The sequence below is a fragment of the Falco cherrug genome, chromosome 13 (assembly GCF_023634085.1).
Source record: "Falco cherrug isolate bFalChe1 chromosome 13, bFalChe1.pri, whole genome shotgun sequence".
Lineage (NCBI taxonomy): Eukaryota > Metazoa > Chordata > Aves > Falconiformes > Falconidae > Falco > Falco cherrug.
Window position 1 is genome coordinate 15,272,782 of NC_073709.1, and position 22,798 is coordinate 15,295,579.

General features: G+C 50.9%; 1 protein-coding gene across 2 annotated transcripts in view; it reads right to left on the reverse strand.

Annotated features, from left to right (window-relative positions):
- Window positions 1-6,544: 6,544 nt before the first annotated feature.
- MDGA1 (MAM domain containing glycosylphosphatidylinositol anchor 1) overlaps window positions 6,545-22,798 on the reverse strand; it is a 154,924-nt gene continuing 138,670 nt past the window's right edge. For both annotated transcript variants that reach the window (XM_055726118.1, XM_055726117.1), the window contains exons 15-18: window positions 18,262-18,392; window positions 17,152-17,260; window positions 15,370-16,378; window positions 6,545-7,189 (exon numbers count right to left, since the gene is read on the reverse strand). In XM_055726118.1, coding sequence (XP_055582093.1) covers window positions 16,287-16,378; window positions 17,152-17,260; window positions 18,262-18,392 — 332 coding nt within the window. In that variant the 3' untranslated portion in view covers window positions 6,545-7,189; window positions 15,370-16,286. The remainder of the gene's footprint in view (window positions 7,190-15,369; window positions 16,379-17,151; window positions 17,261-18,261; window positions 18,393-22,798) is intronic.

The window sequence follows — 22,798 nt, forward strand, 5'->3', positions numbered from 1 at the left end:
TGCTGTCACATGGCTGAAGGGTGGTGTTTCGGGGGCGGGTGGGAGTGCATCTTGGATCAGAGATGGGGGAAATGCGTTGTGCCCTCCCTGTCAATTAGTCCAAGAGGTTAGCCTTACCTCCAAGGAGCCAGGAGACCTTAGAGTAGCTCTCAACACCGCAAGCAGACTCTTTGGAGACTAATTGGGGTCTTTCACCTCCTTTTAGCTGCTTCTGAGTGATGTGCTCTGGAATGCAAGCAGGAGAGCAGGTGTTTAGTTTGCCAGAGACTGGGAATCAACAGGGCTTTACCAGTGCCCTGGAGCCCAAGGGGTAATAGAGAAAGAGTCCTGGGAGACATGGCTCTGAGGTCACCAAGTCACTTTCAATCATTTATCAGCAGTCCTGGCTAACGGGGAGGGAGAGGTCCTGGTTGACTGGAAGTTAGCAAATGTGACACAAGAGGCACCAGAAGGAGGATCTGGGGAACTAGAGGCCTGTCAGCCTGACCTCGGTGCTGGGGAAGGTCATGGAGCAGATCAGCCTGAGTGCCATCACACAGCCCTGGTGAGGCCACACCTCGCACCCTGGGCTGGGTTTGGGCCCCTCACTGCAGGGGGGACGCTGAGGGGCTGGAGCGTGTCCAGAGCCGGGCAGGGGCTGGGGACGGGGCTGGAGCACCAGGCTCACGGGGGGCGGCTGAGGGACCTGGGGGGGGTTGGCCTGGAGAGGGGGTGGCTCAGGGGGGACCTTATCGCTCTGGCAGGGGCTGTGGGCAGGGGGGTCGGTCCCTTCTCCCAGGTGATGGGGGACAGGACAGGAGGGAACGGCCTCAAGCTGCCGCAGGGGAGGTTTGGATGGGATAGTAGGAAAGATGTCTTCAGTGAAAGGGTGGTCAGGCATTGGAACAGGCTGCCCAGGGAGGTGGTTAAGTCATCATCCCTGGAGGTGTTTAAAAGATGTGTAGATGTGGCAGTTAGGGACCTGGTTTAGTGGTGGGCTTGGCAGTGCTGGGTTAATGATTGGTCTTGGTGACCCTAAAGATCTTTTCAACCTAAATGATTCTATCTGTGCTCTGTGGCAGGGTGGTGCCTGCAAAGACACTCAGCATGGGGGCTCCCCACCCCTAGCTTTCAGACTCTGCATGGTCACCTCCTGAGCCTCCCTGCTCTTCTGTCCTCCTCTGTGCCCAGGTCCCTGGGTTGACAGTCATTCAACAATAAACTGTAGGGGACCACCTGCTTTCTTCTGTACCTTCTCCTCTGGTGGGAACATGCATGGGGAGGCATTTATGCATGAAGGGGGAGCTGGTGTTTTACCAATATGCTGCAGAGGAAGAACACGTACATCCAGGTGGAGAAGCATCCCTTCCCCCTGCTGCTGCAGGAGGCTGATGATGACTTATATCAAAAAGTAGCGGAAGGTGTCCTGTGAAAGGGGAAGGGGAAGGCCTGTGCAGAGGTCTCCTCCAGGAAAGGTGTCTCCCTCAGAGGAGAGGAGCAAGGGGCAGAGTTGTTCTGAAGAGACGGTCTAGACTGCACCAGAATACGCCACTTGATGAGTTTGAATGGTGACTGGTTATGAGCCTCGAGGGTGGGCAGCAGGATTCAGGCTCAGTTATTAAGACCATAAATCATGGAGACAGTCATGGGGAAGGCTGATGGGGCGGATGCATGCAGCCAGAAATGCCGGGAGGGAGATGTGGTGGGCATTGGAGGCACACAGCTTCCCCACATTGCGTTATTTTAAGAATTTTTCATTTTTATGGCAATGCTGTCAGCTTTCTTAGAAGAAGGGACCAAATGATTTCAGGGTTCCTGATTTCCTGAAGACCCAGGCATGAATTCCAAGTTGCTCCTGATCAAGAGCAAGGGTTGGGGAGTGAGAGTGAAACAGCATTGGCAAGGGGTGCAGGACAAAAGCGAGGGATGGAGTGAGGTACTGAAATACCAGGAGGAGCCCATGTTTGGGGCAGGGAATGGCCAGGACTGAGGATGGAAATGTTTTCACTGGCAAAAGCCGGAAGGGGGGAAGGGGAAGCCAATCCGTAGCGCTGCCTGCAGAGGAAGGTGGAGCTGTCTGAGGTAGCTGGCAGTGAGGCTGTGCAAAGCCAGGTGAGCTGCAGCCCTTTGCCCTGGGCAGACCGTGAGGTGCTGCTGGCTTCTCTGCTGTCTAGTATGCTCCGGCACTCAAGCCCTGTGGTCTGTGGTCAGCGGTCAGCTCTGATATCTCTGTGCTATGCTGTAAATGTGATGCCTCAATATCTAGAGGGTAAAACAGGCAGATCCTTGTCCGCTTGCAGCTGTCAAAGACTCCTGCATCTCCTTATGAGCCTTCAGCCCTTTCTGGTTAGATGCTGGGCTCTCTGAAACATCTAGGCCAAGGAGAGGTAAACACATTCCCTCAGAGCTGTGCGGCCAGTGTGCCTGACAACTGCACTCCTGCCAGACTCGGCTTTTGCCCTGCACCCTGCAGGAGCAGCCCTATCTCTCCTGCCTTGTCCGCTCCCAAGGAAAGCCCCAGAGGAACATCAGTCTGGCTTTTGCATGGAGTGACCTGTGCTGCATTGTAGTTGTAACATCAACGTATCTGGCAGCCATGTGAAATGCAGCACCCTGCTCCCTGGGAAATGTTGGTGTGTGCCCCAGTGAGCTCCCATGCCACACAGCCCCCAGCTCAACAAGTGGGTGAAGGCTAAGCTCTCTGTCACACCAAGGAGCAATGGCCCTCTCCAGCAGTGTGCTCCTGTGGGGGGCAGGAACGGTTGGGGCAGCTCCAGGCTCCAGCTGCCAAAACCTTCAGCCTGCCCTGGCATCCCCCTGTACCCACCAGCTGTGAGGTATCAGGCACTGGACTAGCCTGTCTTTCCTCAAGGCAATGTGAAGTCATTAGCTATTAATCTCCATTCCCTCTCCATGGCAGGGATGAGTTACTGGCTCCATGCCAAACATGAGGTGCAGGAGCAGGCAGCGATTTTGCCTTATGCTAGATGAGGTAGCAGAGCTAGTGCGGAGAGCTCCAGCATCCTGAGCCCTTGGTGCAGCTGGGTACGGGGCAGCCAGCCCAGGGGACCAGACTGCACCATCTGCCTTCTCCCACCAAAAGTCCCCAGGGCAATTGTGATAGAAAAGTGCTGAGGGAGGTGGTCAGGGACAGTCAGAGCCCTCACGGGTATGGGCATGTGGCAGGTATAAGGGACCACACTATGGAAAATCATGACAGTGTGTGGGGAGAAAGGGAGGTGCCCCCCTCCATCACCAGATATCCAAGCATAATATAATCCAACGTGTCTTCCCCTTTCCCTGCACACCAAGCCAATGGACAAGGCTTTCCCAGCCAGATTCACAACCCAGATCTGCTCCGGGACTTACATGGGCTAGTGGGTTGCTGCTGCTGTGGTGGGCTGTAGCTACAGTCTGCATCTCTAAATCTTCTCTGCTTTTTAGGTCACTTTGTTCTGCTTATAAATCCTGGCCTTGTCGTACAAGCCATAAATCTTCTTCTCCAGTCAGCACCATTTATTGTTTTCTCTGGTCTTGTTAAAATAACAGGGTCAGAATGTTTTAAATCCAGATTGTTGCATTTTCTGCAGTTTTGGCTCATAATAAGTATTCCTTTCCTCTCTGGGAAACTGCCACAGACTCATGGCAAGAAAGAACTGCTTTGGAACTTGAGGGGAGAGAGGAATGGGGGAAAAGGGTTCCAAAGGATTTGCTGAAATGATCCGCCGCTCACATAGCCCTCAAACATATGCACAACCCCATGCATGCATGTGGCGTACCCAAGGTTGCACGCAACCTTCCCATCCCTGCTTTCACACACCTACTGCCTGGCTGACACCCTGCACCTGCCTTTGCTGAGGCACAACCTTGCACAGATCAGAGCTGCATTCCCCCTCTCCACCCCTGACCCCCGCACCCACCCCGAGATAGCTGGCAGGGAACCACACAGGTGGTTGCTATCCTCCCCCTTGCCAAGCAGGGCTGTGCACCCAAACCTGGTCCCCACCATCCTAGCTCAGTGCTTTGTAGCTTACCAACCTCCCCAGTGCCAGGAGCACCTTCTCAGCTACATCTTTACCCAACTGTGCTCCTCACCCCTTCCTGCTGCTGGGTCCTCCTCTGGCAGGAGCAGCACCTCTTCTCTGCTGTCTGCCTGGGGCAGGGGAGAGACTGTATGAGGGTGGGTTCACATGGTGGCACGGGAAATAGCCTCTGCTATGCACCAGGTACCAGGGCAGCCCTGCACGGGATCATGAGCCTGCCAACAAGTCATGTGTGATGGCGCAAAGGCAGTGCTCCCACACTCAGCCAGCCTGGAGCCTGCTGAAGTGCACTGAAGCATCCCTGTGTATCTGCATTACAGTCCTCTTCTTAATGACCCTACAATGAGTGTTTCTGCAGGTTTCATGTGAAGGGCTGTACTCACTTGAGCGTGCAGTCAATACTCCTTTCGATCTTCATCACTCACTGTCTGGCTCCAGGCTTTATTTATTGCACAGCATCAAATCACCAAGGGAAAGACAAAAATGGCTTGCTCCCTCGTGGCTTTTTGGTGGGCATTCCCAGTGATCAAGCTTTAACAAAATTAGCATTGCTTCTACCTTTAGAGGTGATACTGCTGTCTGCAGTGCATGCAGGAGGAGCTGAGCCATAGCAGCTGTACAATCAATAGTACAGAGCACCTTGCAGGAACCACCTGGACCTTAGTCTAGTTTCTAATTGCTGGCACGTCATCTTCTCCCTCAGGGAATAATTGGAACATGAAGTCCAAGAATATATGAGTGTGTAGGTTGTGAGGATGACTGTAGATAGGGTGTAAGGCACAGACACAGGCTAAAGTGTAAAGTCTGGGTTATCACTGGTAATTCTCAAGGGTGGCACCCTGTTTGAGAGCCAGAGCCCATGCTTTTAGAGTAGGTATCATTTTATAGCCAATAATACCCTAAAAGATGTGAATGCTTCTGCAAAGCAGACCCTGATGTTGGGACATCTAGAACAGGTGGGATTAAAAAATAATGACAAAAATACAGAGTGACAGGACAAAAGATCAGCAGCGGGGCAGATTATAGCTCTCTGGGTGGTATTTAACAACGTCATATGTTCTTTCTCTGGCTGCCCCCCTGCAGTCTCATCTGTATCCCAGCCTGTGCAAGAAATGAAGACATGTTCCTGAAAAGTGCAGCCTGCTTTCCTGCCCAGCCCCTGTGCCCTGAGAAGGAGCCATGGCAGAGCTGGACTCTGTCAACACGTGCATCACAAGGGTGAGCTGAACTTGTGCAGGAATGACAGAGATGAATGCTATGTGCATGCATATATATGCATATATATATATATGTTGCATACATATATATATATGTGTGTATCTGTTTAACAGTGCTTTCCCTCTTTAAGACCTGGAGCTCCACAGTAATTCCAGCATGCAGCTCCCTCCAGACTCCCATCTGGAGCAGTTACTTTTCATTATGAGAATAAAGGAAGCATTTACTAGGCATGATTACTTCCATAGAACCATAGAACGACCCATCTGCTTTGCCAGTGGGTTTCACAACTGCTCACTGGGAGGAAAGCATGGGAGGTAGCAATGCTGGCTTGGCTTGGAGGACCCTTCTGCATTTCTTTGAGCCCTATCCCAAACTTTCTCCAGGCAGCCCAAGATGCCACTGACTGAGCATCGTTAGCACTAGCCGAAGCGGAGGGTATGGCTGTAGTTTATGTGATCCACTTGGCAGGTACCTGGGTGCTGTTTTAATGTTTTAGCATCTGTGGAGCTTCAGCCAACTGCTGCAGCTTGCGGTATGTAAAATGAAACTGTTTGGCTCTTACATCCAGTTCTCTTAAGTGTTGCTCTAACCACAGTGCTGGGATGAGGCAATTTTTACTAAGGCTCTAGCTGATTAGTCCTACAGATCCCGTGGCACAGAGAAGACACCTTCACTGAAGGACATCTACGGTATCACATGAGCCATGGCTAGCATTGCCCATTCTCTGATGGGTCTGTGGAGTAGCTGGACCCCAGAGTAGAGGGAGTACCAGAACAAAGGGACCTGGCACCATACAAACAGCCCATGGCTGCTGGGCTGTTTCACAACTACTAGTTTTGGAGCTGCTGCCCCACCTCCTCTCCTTAAGGCAGAGGTTAAGAGCAAGGGACAAAAGAGGATCAGCTTTGCTTAGTGGCAGCAGAAGCCAGCGACCTCAATAGCTGCAGGCTTGGAGCAGGAAGGAGAGGTTTGGGAAGGGCACAGCAGAGCTGGGTAAAGCCACATCATGGGAGGGCTTTGTGCCGCCCTCCCCACCCTCCCTTCACAAGGCTCCCCCAGCACCAAGTGCCCCAAACCTGCCTGTGCCCAGTCCCTGTGGTGGGGTTTGGGCAAAAATGAGAAGCCTTCCCCAGGGACCTAACCAGATGTTTTGGGAACATCCAAGGGTCAAACACTGGCATGTACCTCAGTGTTCAGCAGCAATATGAGCCCCTCCCTGCCCCAGCCACTGTGAGCACAAATTGCAGGCTGCACCTTGTCATCCCAACCAGGCACAGAGGGACACGCAGGCTCACCCACTCGAGTACTGCAGCTTTATTTGAATGAAACAATCCACGTTGAGAGTCTATAGGTTACACGGCGGGTGCGTCAGGGCTGCGGGTGGAGGATGGATGAGGCAACGCTTATAAAACATCTCACCCTGTTTAAAAGGCTCGGTTCAGTCCCTTTGTATTTTGTGCTTTTAACATTGTGGACAGCTTGGTATCGTGGTGGTGAGAGGGTCCCGGCTCCGCTCGGTGATGCTGATGTTGCCCTATCAGATGTGGAGCAGGGATGGGACAAGACGTGGTGGTGATGAGGGAGGCAGATGGAGGATGGGGCTTTGTTGCAGGGTCCCCACCCAGGTTACTGATGGGAAAAGAAAAAAGAGACACTGGAGGACACCCCCTACCTCCCAGTATCCCCAAATACACAGAGTCTGTGTGTAGCTCCTTTGGGAGGGATGTTTCTAAACACTTCTGTCAGGTCAATGCATACTTTCTACTGGCCTTGCTGACCTGGAAGCATGAGAGTGACATAGTTCCACTGGCACTGGATCCCACTGAAGTGGCTCACCATTCATTGGGCCTGAGCTGGTTCTCCCTGCCCCTCGCAAGCCGAGGACAGGATTTTGGTGTGATCCCCTTCTATGGGATCCAGGGATGAAGTCTGCTGCTGATCCCTCCAGGCTGGAAATGAAAAACTTGGTGAGGATAAGTACAGAGCGAGGAGATGGAGTGAAGAAGAGCATGGGAAACACTGTCTGATGCTCATTTCTGGCCAAAGTCAGGAGGTGCCACAGTTGTTTCCCTGTGAGACAGTTGTATCTTGGGTGATGGCCCCTTTCCTCCACTATGTGCACTGTGATACAGGCAGGATGGTTCTGGCTGGGATAAAAGTTCCAAGCACAAACATGCTGGCACCACATTTTCTATCCATTTAGAGATTGTCTCCATGCTGTCAGGCAAGGGCTGTGACCAAAACCACAAAGAGCCACGTATCTGTGGCATCCACATCTTTTGGGGCATGTCCTGAGAGATGAATGCATACTGTGGAGCCCTCTGGGGTGAGACGGTAAATCTGTAAGATCCCAAGAACTGGGAAAACATGCCAAGCTCATCAGTTTGAAAGCACTGACTCTAAGCCACTTTACCCAGTATTAATGCCGCCACTTACATCAATGCACTGAGAAGCTGGGACAGCAGAGAAGGACAAACATTGTGGTTTGATGGGAAGAAAAGGTTACCTCCAGCAAAGTCTGAGAGAGTCTTCTTGTCCCAGGATGTTACACACCAGGGCCTCCAGGAAACAACCAAATAAATGCACAGGAAAGCTCCTTTGCTTTCTGTAAATACCTTCCTCCATTGGCATCTGAATTTTGCCAGGGAAACCTCCAGTGCTCACAAGTCCCACTCTGCTCAACCTCTGTGTGGTACCTGCTGCCGCCTAGACAAAAGACTTGAACACTGCCCCCTGTCAATGCCTGTGGCATTTCAAAGACAGAATGAAATCAATTTTCTCCTCTCACCACAATTTAGTTGCTGTCTGAGCTAACCATGCTGTTTCGGCCTCTTCTGGCTGTTGCTCTGTTTATTGACACCCACAGCTGGTTCTCGAGAACAATGCCCAGTGAGGTAAGACACACCAGATGCCCCCACCTTGGAGGGTGCTCAGGGTTGGAACATGGACAGGGGGAGAAAGGCGAGGACTGGACAGAGATGATGCCGACTCCCAAAGGCACTTTCAAGTACTGTCTCCTCCCTGCTGCATTGCTGCAACACACCCACACCTCAGTTTTCAGCTCTGATCCCTTTACAAGCTGCTAAGATAAACACCTTCACCAGCGCTGGACCTACACTGTGCAAGGAACACCTGGAGACAGCTTCTTCTCAGCACCGTGTTATGTATCACAGTCACCAAAAGGAAAGCAGCTGGTACCTGCCACAGAAGCAGCGAGGCGGACAGGGAAGTGGGGCTGCACTCGCTCTTACCTGGCCGGGGCTCAGCCTGTGCCCTGAGCATCTGTAACGCTGCCAGCAAAGGAGTCACTGCTCACCTGGAGCGGCTGAGCAGGGCTGCCGACATCTGGCATGTTCCAGCTCCTGCTGAGGACCTGCTTTTGCTGATTATCTGAGTCATGCCACAGTTATGCAAGTTTTTAACATCTAGGAGTAACTCTCTCATAACAGCTGGGTTTTACACAACTGAAAGCCACTTTGCTGCCTAAATGGCAGCACTAGAGCCCAGCTCCCTCAGCCTAAGCAGACCTCCACTGGCCAGCAGCAGCATCGGGTCTTTTATCTCCCTACCGACTTGGCTGGTGGACAGGACATACGTATATGCAGAGCGGTACGCAGAGCGGTAGAGCAGCCAGGTACCCTTCACTTGGTTCAATGGTTCAGGCAAGGACCTGGCCACCGCAGCACAAAGCACATCCAGTGCTATGAGCTTTGGGCACCAGCACTGCTGGGGGTATCGGCACTGTGTGAGGGCTGCCCAGTTGCCCCCGCATTATGCTGACTTAGGCCACCCTGGGGCCAACGAGTCTCACTGTAAGCCAAGCATTTATAGCCAAATTCCTCTTTAGCACAACAGTTAATGGAAGCACAAAATTTCACCTCCTTCCACAGCAGCAAACGGTTTAAGGCCATACCAGATCCATGCAAAACCTGGATTTACCACAGACCTTCGCAGCTCTCCACAAAAACCTTTATTTACCCAGCTCTACCTTTGCAACAGCTGCCAGAAAAGATGGTATCTCTCCCTCTCCCCTTCCCTCATTCTCTGCCCTGTGCGGGAAAATCCTTACCACGAAAGGCAGCAGAGGGAAAGGCAGTGCTTGAGTGCTGGGACCCGAGCCCTACCTCCCTTTGCAGCTTCCCTGAGGGATCACCTGTGTGGGCACGGTGGGTTGCTTGGCTTCTTCACGCACAGATGTGCTGAGGATCTGGAGCTGGATCAGTACATTTTCTAGTACAGGTCTGGCTGGGAAATCTGGTCTAAGGGCTTTTCTTTAGTCTCTGTTGCCTAGCATCTGAGCAGCTGCAGGTCAGAGCCTGCCACCAGTGAAATGAATGGCAATGCAGCGTGGAGCTTGTCTTTGCCCTCTTCTTTTCAAGAACACCATGAACAAGCTCTGTTCCATCCTCTCAGCCACCCATGGGGCTTTTGTGAGCCCTCTTTTGCCTCTGATGAAGCCAGGAGGTGACCCACAGTAGGTCTCTGATGTGCCCTGAACATGTGCTCCTGTCTTCTGGCTCCACCACCACCACCCAGGCAGCCCCACCAGCTCCTTAGGCTGTGCCAGGGCTGGAGGGAGCAAGATACAGAAGGTGCCAGCCCAGATCTAGGTGATGCTGAGTGTAACAAGTGCCAGAAGCAGTTATCAGTGGGACCAAGCCCCCCCAGTCCCCTGCAGCCACACAGCACAGGGACACGGTGAGCCCTGCTAACCTGCTGTCAGCCTCTGGTGCTCTCTCTTGTTTTGAGGAAGGATGCTTGATGGCAAAGCAATTCAGCATGCACCTTATACCCAACCCAGGGTCTAGACGCTGGGCACACACTTCACTCAGCCAAAATGGAGTGGGATGGCACTGCTCTTCCATGGGCAAGAGGTGTCCTGGAGACTACAGTTCCCTGCAAGCTGCATTGCCTCCCTCTCTAGACAGGCAGGTTGGGTGAAGCTGGCCCTGGGCTGTCCTGCAGTACTTCTCAGGGTGTTTAAGGCCTCCGGGCCACAAGTGGCTGTCTGCAGTTTGATGTGACCGTACCAGGCTGTAAGTAGCCATCAGAAGACCCCAGAATCCCCCTGTGGTGGGCTAGGTAGTGGCAGATGGTGAGCCAAACTGGTGTCTTCCAAGGGGAGTACTGAAAAACACATATATACCACAGCTATTATTTGGGATGCTGAGTGTGTCGGGGCTACTCAGCACCCTGCTGGAAACCACCAGCTGCCAGTTATTACCATGAAGTGTAAATTGGGTCCTGTTAAAATGCAATTTCCAGAGCTCTCCAGCACTTGTTTTTCTGCAAATGCCTTTTGTCTGCATTAAATGCCTTCCCAGGCCAAGTGAGATGAGCGGTTATCAGTGGGGCCAAAGCAAATACAAATGGTGGCAACACCTGGCTTCTCCTGAGCCTGCACAGGGTCCTGCTGCTGTACGCTTGCTGTCTCTACATACTGGGGTGCACCCGCATTGAGGGCAGCCTGGAAAAGACAACATGTCAGGGCAGTTTAATGGAGAAAGAGCGAGGGATCAAAACTGGTCTCTACCAACGCCAGGCGTGTGAGAAGGCCTCCTTTTTGCACAGGAGATAGACACAATGCAACTTCTTGTCCTCATAAAAAGCAAGGTCCTGTTCCCCGGGGGCAAGAGCCAGGCAGCGCTTGGCTGCAGTACCACGTCCCACTGCACCCAGCTCAATGCACAGAGCCCACCGCGATGTGCCCCTCCGTGCTATTGCTAGGCTGTCCGAAGGCACACAGAGTCGAAGGGGTGCTGCAGCATTTCCAGGGAAAGATGGATGTCTGCATGACTCTGACAGATGAAAGGGGACTGAAACAGCAACACCCTGAAGCAGCAACTCCCTGAGCTCTCTGTCTTAAGGCAAAAGTCTGTCTCTTCCAGTGGGGTGAGGTGGCACCATTTACCTCATCTAGGAGGGAAAATGCCCCGGTTCCTTTGTCTGTCCCTGCCTGGGGCAGCTGGGGTCCCTCAGGGCAGCGTGAAAGATGCCCTGACTCTTCCCACAGGTAAAACTCCCTGCCTTGGCCCCTCTGAGAGCTAGGGGGGGAGCAGGGCTTGCTCCTCCACCACCTTGCCCAAGGATTGCTTCACCCTGAAGACAAGGCTCAGGGCAGCGATGGTGTGGTGGAGGGATGCCTCTCCCACCCACGCCGATTGCTGCTCCCAGTGACTGTCCCTGCCAGGCTGACAAGTGCAGGGCACCAACACAAAAGCAGGGTGCTTTTCCTGGCACCGAGTGATAGGGATGGACTGGGAAGGAGGAATTCAGCCCCTGCTCTCCCTTTGGTACTGAAGCATTTCCATGTTGTTCTGGAGTAGTGCACCCACAGGATTTCATATCTAAATAAATTAAATTTCTGTACTCTGAATAGCAATAGGGAATAAAATACAATTTGTGTCATGTTTACTATACTCATTCATACATCCATAAATTATTTTTGCAAGAAATTCACCAGCCTAAACGTCTGCCCCCCGCCCCCTACTTTTTCCCTGATTGCCACTCTATTGCCTTCCAGAAGAAAGCTACTTCCCAAAGGAAAGGTTCCATATCACTGCTGCTACAGCTGCTCTTCAGGCAGCACACTATGCAGCTCTGCTGGGGCAGCTCTGCACGCGTGCCCATCACAATGCTTCACTTCAGGAGTTCCCGATCCATTTGTGCACTATGCAAAGTTTTTCATATAGATAAAATGCTTTTTCACTCCCATACGGCTGGGAAGAGTTGCGCTCAGGCATTCCAAATTACTTAACTCCAGATCAAATGAAACATATTAGCTCCATCGCTTTTCAGTGGCTGGTCTACATGGAAGGAAAATAGTCTATTGCTATTACCAGCCTGGAGTTGCTTTTCAGATCAAGTGGTAGGAATTGATGTTCATATTGTTAAACACCGTGGATTAAAGTCCTGTTGATGAGCTGTTATTTGGACTTGCACTGAACTGTGGAAAATTATAATAAAAAAGTGTATTTTTCAGAATACAATGCACAACTACAAAAAGAGGTTTCAAATGGAAGTTTCTTTGTAAGCCCCACTTGTAACTACACAGCACCATTCACTACTACTAATATCTACAACTTATACCCAGGAGCCTGCACACTCACATATTTTCTGTTTTATACCCTGGAAAAAAAAAAAAAGAAATCAAGTATATATTGGCTAACACCCACACAGCATTCTTTGTAATGTATTTCTACAACTACCAAGCAGAGGTCTCCTTGTAAATAAAAGCAGTCTCTTAAATTTATATTGCACTTTTCTTCTGCAGGGACTTCCATACTATGTACAGGAATAATCTCCACCATCACTGAAGTGCAGCCACTTCTGGAGTGGAATAAAGCACCTACTTGGTGGGCAGGGCAACATAAAACATCAGGAAGAGAAACATGATGTTGGAACCACAATAGATATTTAAGAAGACATTCTGTAATTAAGTTTAAGGACTGTAATTTAGCCAGAACAGTGAAAAGTGTGAGGGAATCTTTAATTGCAAGGGGTAAAGAGCATGGCTTTGTATCTCACCTGGGTTGGACTACCACCGCAAGGAGAATTGTCCTCTCAAGCATGGGGTAGTAAACCACAAATGCCACTGCCCCCAGAGAGGAGGGACATTGCCTCCCCCCCCCCCCCAGCCCCATCACTGCACAGCTTCTCATCCTTGCTGCTGAAGTGCCTCCTTCCTCTGCTACGCTCTCTCAGCACATCTGGCAGGGAAATGAGGTCCTTCCTTTTGGCCGCGGTACTTCTGAGAAGCTGAGGCACTTGGGTTAATGACTTTCCCCCAAACTCACCACCAGCTGCTTTCTGGCAAGAGATCACGGAACTGAGGTCTAAGCGGGAAGGGGCTCCCTGAAACTTTTACCGAAGCCGACAGGCCCACGCCTGACAGCAGGAGAAGGCTTCACTTCTGGCTGGGGTGCTGTCCTTGCTCTGCCCCGGACCCACTGCCACCAACAGGCTTCTTGCCCTCTGCACCACGGGTCATGTTGGTGAGGCATTTTCATCCTTCCTTGCAGGAGCTGGCAGCAGGGCTTGGACAGTCTCCCTGCAGGTGTCCATTTCTAAAATTGTGGTGCTCTTTTGCTGGCACTTGCCTCACAGATAATGCTTTTCCATGATCCTGAACATGGATTTGTTTAACAGGCAGCACCTGCCCAGCCCCACAGCACCTCTGCTGCCCAATAAACATTAGCAAGACATGGTCATGCTACCCTGGCTAAGCAGCCAGTAGAAGCAAGGCCACAAGGGTCTTTGTCTCAGAGCCTAAAAGGTGAGATGGTTGCCCTGGGCTATTGCATACTGATGGGGAAATGCTCCTGTCTCCACCTCCTGCCCAGCAGAAGTCCCCTGGAACCAACAACGTAAAACAAATGTTTTGCTGCTGACAGATCAGGAGCCATCATGAAGCACCCAAGGGCCCCTGGAAAGCACTGTCTCTCTCCTAGGAGTTAAAGTGGACTCTTACTGGGAGTGGGGTGATGACTTCTGGCCTCCAACAAGCATGGAGGAAACGAAGAGCATAGGACTGGACTAAAAGAACTCAGCTAAAAGATGATGGTGGCACTGGCTGCCCTTGAAAATGGCAACAGGCAGCAAGAAACAGAAATGCTGTTGGCACCCACATCATCCCACAACACTGCCTGGCCCTGGGAGACAGCCACAGGTCTCCTGGTCAAATGTGCAGTGTGATCAAGGTCTGGCTCTGGAAGGAGGAGTGGAGACAGAAAAGACTCAGTCCTTATTCTTGGAAGTGGTGAAAAGCAACAAGAGCAAGGGAGACCTGTGTCACTCCCTCTCACCGTCTTGTAAGGCCTCCTGCAAAGGAGGTCCCCTTGTCCCTCAGAGCTGATGTCCATCCTTTCTCCATTGGTGGCCAGGGAGCATTAGCACAGATGAATGCCCTGCCAGGAGCTAGAGAGTGATGGCTTTCAAGACTTCAAACTGAATCTCTTGGGAGTTAAGTAAGAGCTTTACCCCTCCATCAGTAGAGGAAATGAGGCACCAGCTGCTCCTGGAAGCTGAGCAATGCAGGAGGCAGCTAATAATATTCAGGTGATTTTAGACAAACACAGTTGTCTCAGAGAAGCTAATATATCCATCAGAAATGTGTAGGGAGCCATGGGTACTGGGGGCCCTGGTGAGAGAGCTAGCTCATCGTACACCTGTGGTGCCCCAGATAGGGAGTTTGGATGGGGTGTCCCTTAGGGGGGAAGAGTCCCACTTAATTAACGGCCAGAGCATGGGCTAGTAAACCCCAGTTCACAGTCCTGTGGGGATAACTCTGCCCTGTGCAGGGAGATAAGTCACGCCAGGAGCTGCCTGCAGTTGCAACAAGGTTATGACAGCTCCCATTTAGCTGGCGCAGGGCAGACCCTTCTCTTGGGGCTTCATCTGGAGCAGCACATGCCTCCACCCTGAGGAGGTCAGGCCAGACCTGCTGCAGGATTGCAGCACAGAGAGACACCAGCTTTACCCTTCCATGATGCCAGCAGGAAAAAGGTGAATTTCCCCCATTGCTGTTCCCCTATTCCTTGGTGGCAAATGGGGCCACAGTTTAGCACAAGCCCCTCTTTTGGGACAAGCATCCTGGCTCCATCCTTCTTGGGGCACTTTCCTGCCTGTTTCACCTTTCAGCTCCTCTGCCCACTGCTTTGGCAGTGGAAGCCGAGTGCCTGCAGGACTGCACGAGCTGACAAAATTCAGCCGCCTCTCCCCTGAGCAGTGATGCTGTTGCCGCGCTTTGCCCATGCTGCCAGTAACACGCGGCGCATGCTAAAAGGCCTCAGAAGGTGAGAGGGCAGCATCAGAGCTGCCTGAGCTGCTGGCCCAGGGGCTGGGTCATGGGCATGGGAGCCGCTGTCTGGTTGAAGAAGGTTTAAATACCTGACTCTTTCCATAATCCACAAGGTCTGAGGTGGGGGAAGTTAAGCAATGGAATGAAAGACCAAAATAAATAGGTACCGAAAGAGAGGCAGAGAAGCAATCCTGGGCTCAAGGTTGAGACGACTGTCATCCAACCATTCCAGAGGGCAGCCAATGTGCAACTGCTCTCCCCTTCCCATCCCGCCCCACCCCACCCCATCCCTCAACCCCACAGAGACACCTTTTTGTCTGCAGCTCTGACCTGCTCTCATAGTTTCTCCACCCAGCAAGAGTGCTGAGAGAAAGTAAGAGGCGCTCAGAGGCCAACGCTGCAGCCGGATCCAGCTGGGAATTCTCCACCACTTAGTATGGTCCATGTGATGGGTCCCTTCCTGCTCCATCTTCTTCAGGCTGGTGGGTGAGAAGCACAGAGTGGTGGGGAAAGGGCAAAGCAAACCACACAGGGGGCAATTAAATACATGAGAGCCTGGAAGATGCGGATGGATGGAGATACTGAAGCACATGCGGTGCGAGGCAAGATGCTCTGGCCACCGGCACGTGGGGTGGCTGCTGCCCCACGGCCGAGGCTGGCGTTGCTGCAGGGAGCTGCAGCTGGAGTGGGGCAGCCCCAGCCAGTGGGAAAGCATGGGGAGACGAGGGGAGTACTGCGATATATCATCCGCTAAGCTGTGGGCTCTGCAGTAAAGAAGGTAACTGTTCTGGTAGAAATTTGTGCTTTAATATATTTTTGTTTGTTTGTTTAAAACAAGTTCCCACTTCCCTGAGGAAGCCCTGTCCGACATTCCCAAGGAAACATGGGGGTGTTTTTTCCTCCTTCATTTGCTCTTCACACTTCTTCATTCCTATTTTTTGTCCTTCATTCCTTCTTTTCTGTGTGTTTCTGTTTCTTTCCTTCCTTCCTCTCTCTCTCACTCTCTCGTGCACGTGCTGTTAAAAAAATTTTGTCTTTATTTTTAAATTTTGTTCTAGACATTATGACTTTCTCAAGGAGTGCTCCAGTTCTGAACCAGATCCCTTTGCGTGGTCATGCCTGTCAGTCTTTGGTAACATATGGACACTTTGGTGTGCCAGTGAGGAGGGGAGGAAGAGGAGCAGAGGTGGCTGAGTAGGAAAGGAGCAGGAATGTCTCGGTCTGAAGACAGGAGCGCTCACTTGCCATCATCTGAGCAGCACGTAAAGGAAGAAAGTCAATGGGCCACAAAGACAAGGGCTGTGCAGGGCTGGGACGCCGCTTCCTGGAAGAGCAACCGCTGCCAGGCAAGAAGATAGAAAAAGAATTAGTGATGGGATGAATTCAGACCACATCAAACAAGTCAGTGCACATGCATGTCTTAGACTCTCCTCCCACCTTGAACCTCGAAGCACCTCCCAGATTTGTTGGAAGATCTTTCTAGCCTTCCCTAGACATTCTTAAGGCTTCCCAAAATTATTTATTTTCTAACTCGGGAGAAAAGGTTGAATCTTGGTTACTTTTGCGATCCAATCCTCCTTTCCTCCCCAGAAGGTTCAACTTGAGTCAAGCAAAAGGTTCTGCTTGTGTTTTGCTTAGAACCTGGCCACCCTAGCCTGAAACACACCTTTAAGTGCACCTGAAATTTTGAAACTTTAAGTGTGTTCTGATTTTTTTGATGTTTGTTTTCCCCTTCACCTTTGGAGTTAAGAAAATTGCTGAATGTGACTCTTCCTTAACAAGGTTTTTTCCTTCAAAAATAAATAAGGCAAATGGAACCTTGCTCACAAGTACCTGTCTGGCTCTGGTTTGCACTCCGAACATCTGCTCTCCTGCCCACCTGAGGCATGTTATCGAGGGCACAGGACTAAGGCACGAGGCACACCAGTGATCCCCACCCAAGGACTAATGCCTATGTACTACTTATGCACCTCGCTACGGCTTCAACCATCTCATTGGTTGAGTCCCACCAACATGTCAATGTGCTCTGAAATCAGCTGCGTGTCCCCACCACATGCATTCACATATGTACTCCCACCAACTCGTTTGCCTCTGAGGCACACACACTCTCACCCTTATTTGGTCCAATTGGCTTCCTTGGACAGTCCCCCTTTTTCAGAGTGACATCATCGATAGCAATGTCCCCTTCATAGCTTGAGCCCCGGACACCTTCGAAGATGATCTGCAAGCAGAGCACGGGACAGAGCCCAGCGTGAGACTGCAGTTGTGGAGGACCCTTCCCACACTTCTGCGGAGGTGAGCAGCGCACAGACCAGATCTTATCAGGTCCCCAAGTGAATGATTCCTTCCTGTTTTTCCAGTACTCAATAGGATCTGGAGAGCCGGATCCCACTGCTTACGGGACCAACCCCCGTGTGCTGAGTGTCTGCAGAGTAATAAATGAGCATGAAGAGCTCTGCTTTATTAAGTGTACTGCACTAACAAACCAACCAACACTGAACAGTGCTAGCAAGAGTAACTATTCTTATTTATTATTTTAAATAATAATAAGAGTAATTATTCTTACTTATTATTTCGAAGAACCCAAAAGCATGCTGGTTGTTTTGCCACAGTGCCACAGCTTACCAACCTGCACAGACCCAGCTCCCACGAACAACCCGACAACAGCAAAATAGCATGTTGGGCAAAAGCACCAGCAATAAACGATGCAGTAACAGAGCAGCCCACTTCCTGGGTGTGCATCCCTGACTCAGTGAGCAGACAGAGTGCCCAGTTTGTACTCACAAGCTGTCCTAGAGCCCTAAACCAGGGGAAGGGTGGGGGTGGGCTCTTGCAGCACATGCTAGAAGAAACCTCTAGGGCCCAAAGTCACCAACAAGGACAGCATGCCCCAGCTGCTGAACACCAAGAGACCTGTCGCAGACCTGGTACCAGAAAGAGCTCTTTGACAAGCAGTTTCCAGACCAGCAATAATCAGAAAATTTATAGTGCCAAACTGACGCTTGCACATAACACAATGGGTGGCTTCAGAGAGAAGAGGATTTGATTTCTGTTCATGCATCAAGCTTTTGCCTTGCCCCAGTTACCCTGGGGGTGCAGAGCTCCCAGTGCCCCCTCCCTGTGCCTGACCAGCCCTTGTGCCATAGAAGGAGACGTCTGCTGGGAAGTCTCCTAGAGCCCATGGCACACGGGCAGGACAGGTGGCAGGTGGACCTGACTTACCTGGAAGGGTCCAGGTGGGTTGATGGGCACGTGTGCCTGCTGCCACATGTTCCCCCGGTTCCCACTGAGCGACCAGACCTGAGTGTCGATGGCTCGCTTGTTCCGCACACGAACAAGCAGGTTCAAGGAGCCTGTAAGAGAGAAACCAGGCGCTGGCAAGCCAAGGCAGGCAGGCGACCCCCGGGCTGGTGCCTGGCATAGCTCTGAGGCTCTGCCTCAAGCCACGGCTTTATGCCCTGGCCGGCCCAAGGACAGCCTGCAGAGCCCCAGCAGTAACCTTTGGAGGGAGCCAGCTTTCTCCTGGGTCGATGGGCAAGTGCCACGGGCAATGTTTCATCCATCTGGGCTTCCCAAGGGAGGACACAGACCCAGATGAAGGCAGAGAGGACAGGATGAGGAAGAAGCAGTCTGTAGCATGGCTGGGGTGGCACAGGAAGGGGGTGGCAGAAATGCTAGCTTCAAGTGACCTTCAGTGACATCCCATGTGACCTCCTGCTTGAAGCTGTCTCCAGCTCTACATGAGGGCAGCACGGCTTTGCCTGGGCAAGTCTTGAAATCCCCTGAGGAAATCAACTTTTCCTAACGTCCAGTATGAACTGCCAGTGCTACCACATGTGGCTGCTGTTTTCTATTATATTAATACTACTGATAAGATTTTGGCTCTGTTTTCTTTGAAACTACCCTTCAGACAAAGGGGTGCCAAGGGCTGATAGCAGCCTTCTCTCTGCCACACTGAGCAAGTTCGGCTCCCTCAGCCTCGCTTCCCTAAGACTTCTGCTCTTGGCCCTTGCCTATCCTGATGCCCCACTGTTGGACTCACACCAGTTTCTCTACATCCCACTTGAACTGGAGTCCAGGACACATGTTTGCTTCTCCCCAGTCACCACTAACACCTGATATATGCTGTGCAGCTTACAGCCCTCTCCTTGCCCTGGCCCTGGCCATCAGCTGCAGAAACACAACCTGTGTCCTCAGCTGCCACTTGCCCTGGAAGAAGCCTTGGAGCAAGCAGCTGCTCTTTGCTACTGCTGGGTGGCATCGCCTGTACCACAGTGCCTGTACAAGCCCAGCCCCATATTTTCAGAAGGACACAAAGATCCTGTGAATGAACACCAACTTCGGGTTCTTTCAAACAAAACAATTCCCTAAAGGTTTCATCTGCCATTAAACCAAAACCAAACCAAACAAATCTCAAGGCATTTCCAGGTCTCACTTTGAAAACAGTGTCGCAGGCCCCTACCCTCCACCCACAAATGAAACCATCTCAGTTTGTCTTCCTGCAGCATCTTTTTAGTAATCCCCTCACCTGGCTTTTTTTCCTTTTTTGTTTCAGGGAAAAAAACTTTTTTAAACCTTTGCTCAGGGTTGACCTGAAATATTTTTTCCTCTTTTTTTTTTTTTAACCAATTCAGCTGGCAAACCAAAAAAATCAATTACTCTAGTCATGCTCTTGCTCATCAGTGTTTCTGGTCTCCATACACAGACATATTACACCTGAGAGCAGAGAGGCAATAATAACCTTTACGTACATGTCCATAGACTGTCTGCGCTTGGAATGCTGTAATCCTACCTGGGTACGCCCTTCTGAGAGGCGGCAGTGAGAGGTCAGGGGACAAGACAGGGAAAGAGACTTTCTCCTACACAACTTCCCTCCTACATGATCCCCTGAAATTCTTCATTCTTGGCACATCAGCCTTGGGGGCACTGTGTGAAGGACAGGGACCTGGAAGTACCACTGTCAAGCGCCTGGCTGTCAGAAAGTGAGGGATACATCACAGGGAGTTCAGAGATGCGTAATAAAGATGATGAAATGTTTAGATTCTGAGTGGCTGACTTACAAGAAAAGGTTAAAAGAATGAAATATGTGTATAATTTAGTGAACTGAGAAAAGAGGGACATGTTATTGCCTGGAAATATTCAGAAGCATTAGCACTAGGGCTAGCTGAGGAAACTAGACAGCCTGACAGGACAAGGGACAGTGTATCCAATTCCTTTCCCTGGTGGTACCCATTTTGGGATGCACACCACAATCAAAGATAAGAGCGAAATAACGTGTTTCTCTCTCTCTTGAGAGCAGCTGGCACTGCACAACCCTGGAGAGCCAGAGATAAGCAAGTGGGGTCTCCTTCCTGGAAACGCGGTGCCAAGGATGAGAGGAGTCACTACGGGAGCCTCCAGCGAAACCAGCTTTGAGCCACTTCTTTCTTGGTGTTGTTCCATCCCTCAGGAGCTTCCTACAAAGTCTCTCTAGCCTCTCTAAGAAAGAGACCTAGTCCTCACGGAGGCCCTTGGCCAAACTGATGGCCCACGCAGGAACTACATAACCCCATACATCAACGTCAATAGGAGCGTGTTCAGAACAGCTAATTACAGATGCCAGAGTCAGTGAGGTGTGGGACTCAGAGTTAATAAAGAATTAACATGAAGCTGCTAGCAATCAAAGGTTAAAAACAACCACTGTCTGTTCTACCCTCATTTGGGAACTTGCAGCTCGGATCTGCCATGAGAGAGCCTGGCTGAGCAACAAGCACTGGGACAAATCAGGCAGCAAATGACCTTTGGTGCCCTAGGAAAAAGGTGAAGGTGAGCTAGAAGGAGACCCAGACAAGCATCTGGAATGCAAATTACTTCCCCCAAAGCACTAGCTGTGAATACCTGGCCTCAACCCAAACTAAGCCTGAGTATATCCTGGCTGACAGCTCCATGTCCTTGCAGCATCAGTAAAAAGGTTTCAACCTTTTGCCCCCCCCAAATTCCCTAATAGAACAATACCGAATATGATCAGGCATTCTTCAAATGGTTTGCAACTGGAAAGGAAGCTCCCTTATCTGCCCACCACATGCAGTGTTTCACACCCCTGTCCACACAAGGAAAGCTGAAGGACAAAACAGATGAGCAGCATGTCCATGACTACCTTACAAATCAGTCTGAGTTGTGAAGGGGAGTCACATCCTGTAGCCCTACCTGCTAAGTTACAGATCCTGAATCTGGGAAAGAACCACAACACCTCCCTTTCCCACTAATGCTGTCACTGGGAATGTGCTGGGAGGCATGGCAGAGAATCCAGGACTTCAAACTAAACAGGGATGAAGCCTCTATCCCATCTGAACTGGGTCCACAGTGTTGTAGATGTTAAAGATTTTGCAGGTCTTCTACTTTATTCCCTTTTACCACATGTCAGTCTGCCACAACCTGGCAGTCAAGTTTAAGGGCCTGTGATGGAGGTCCTTGGAAATGAACCTTTCAGACCTGAGCTCCAGGCAGATCCATAAAACATTGCAGTCCTGAACTACAGAGAGCTCCGAGTCATCTTTCCAATTGCTCAGAGCTTCTTTATCTCCACTTTTCAGTCTGGCCCCAAAAGCCAACTGTGTGATGGAACAAGTGCTGCTGAGCTTTGTGTTTTCCAAGGGAAAGCTTTGGGTTCAGCCCACTGCCCTAAAATCAAACATTGCTCCTGGATCCCACTTACACTCATGAAAATCCACAGATTAAATCTCAGGCTGAAAAGGGAGGTGGAGCCTATGCAGATATTGACATCCATAGCTCCTGAGCTCTGGTGAATTCACACCTGCCCACACTCGCCTCCAGGCAAACCAGCAGTACCCGTTTCATGTCTTATTAATTATCTTCACTCCCTGTGTAGCTTTCAGCATGTTACAGAAGTTCAGACCAAACCAGCCACCTGATGCTTGTAAGATGCCCCTCCTAGAGCACAGACTGTATTTCCAAATCCCACTTTGAAGGAGGTGGCCAATGCACAGTCCACACATCTGCAGAGTGTGAGGAGCTCATTCACAGCTGTGAACTGACCTGCCACATGATCCTTAGCAAACTGCTTTTACCTACTTTTATCTGCTGACATGATATGATGATGATAATCGAGAAGGATCACGACACACACTGACTCACTTAGAGGGGAACTCAGAAACACAGCAAACATTTCAGGAGACCTGAGCAAGAAGACACTGGGGAACAGAAGTGCCTGAACTCTCCTGCCTTTCCAGTGGTCACAAACTGAAGAAGAACCAAAGTGGGACCTGCTCTCCAACTCCCATCCCTCCACCAGTGGAGATGTGAAAGGCCCATCTGGGGTGTTCCCCAGTGCCAGCTTTTGCAGCCACCTCTTTTCCCTGGTTTTGTATACTACAATCATGCCAAATTTCCTATATCGGAGTCCAAATCTAGCTGGTCAGTTTTGTTACCTACTTCTGTCACTGTCACCCCTTCCCCATCTCCCCCCATCAGATGTGCCTGGGATTTCCTAAGGGCACCTGCTGGTGAGGCACACACAAAGGCAGGCCATCTATCTGCTGCTAAATCTCTCCAGCTGACCAGAGACAGACAAACACAAGGGAAATCCCAGGACACCAGCAATCCTGTTGTTACCTCTCCCTATACAAGGCAATCTTTGCATTTGTCTCGTAATCTGTATTATTCCTTCTTCCCAACCAAAAGGGAGAATAAAGGCCAGTGACAAGTGATGAGGAATCAGTTACAGGGAGAGTGAGCCATACCTTCTGCTGGCTGCCTTTAA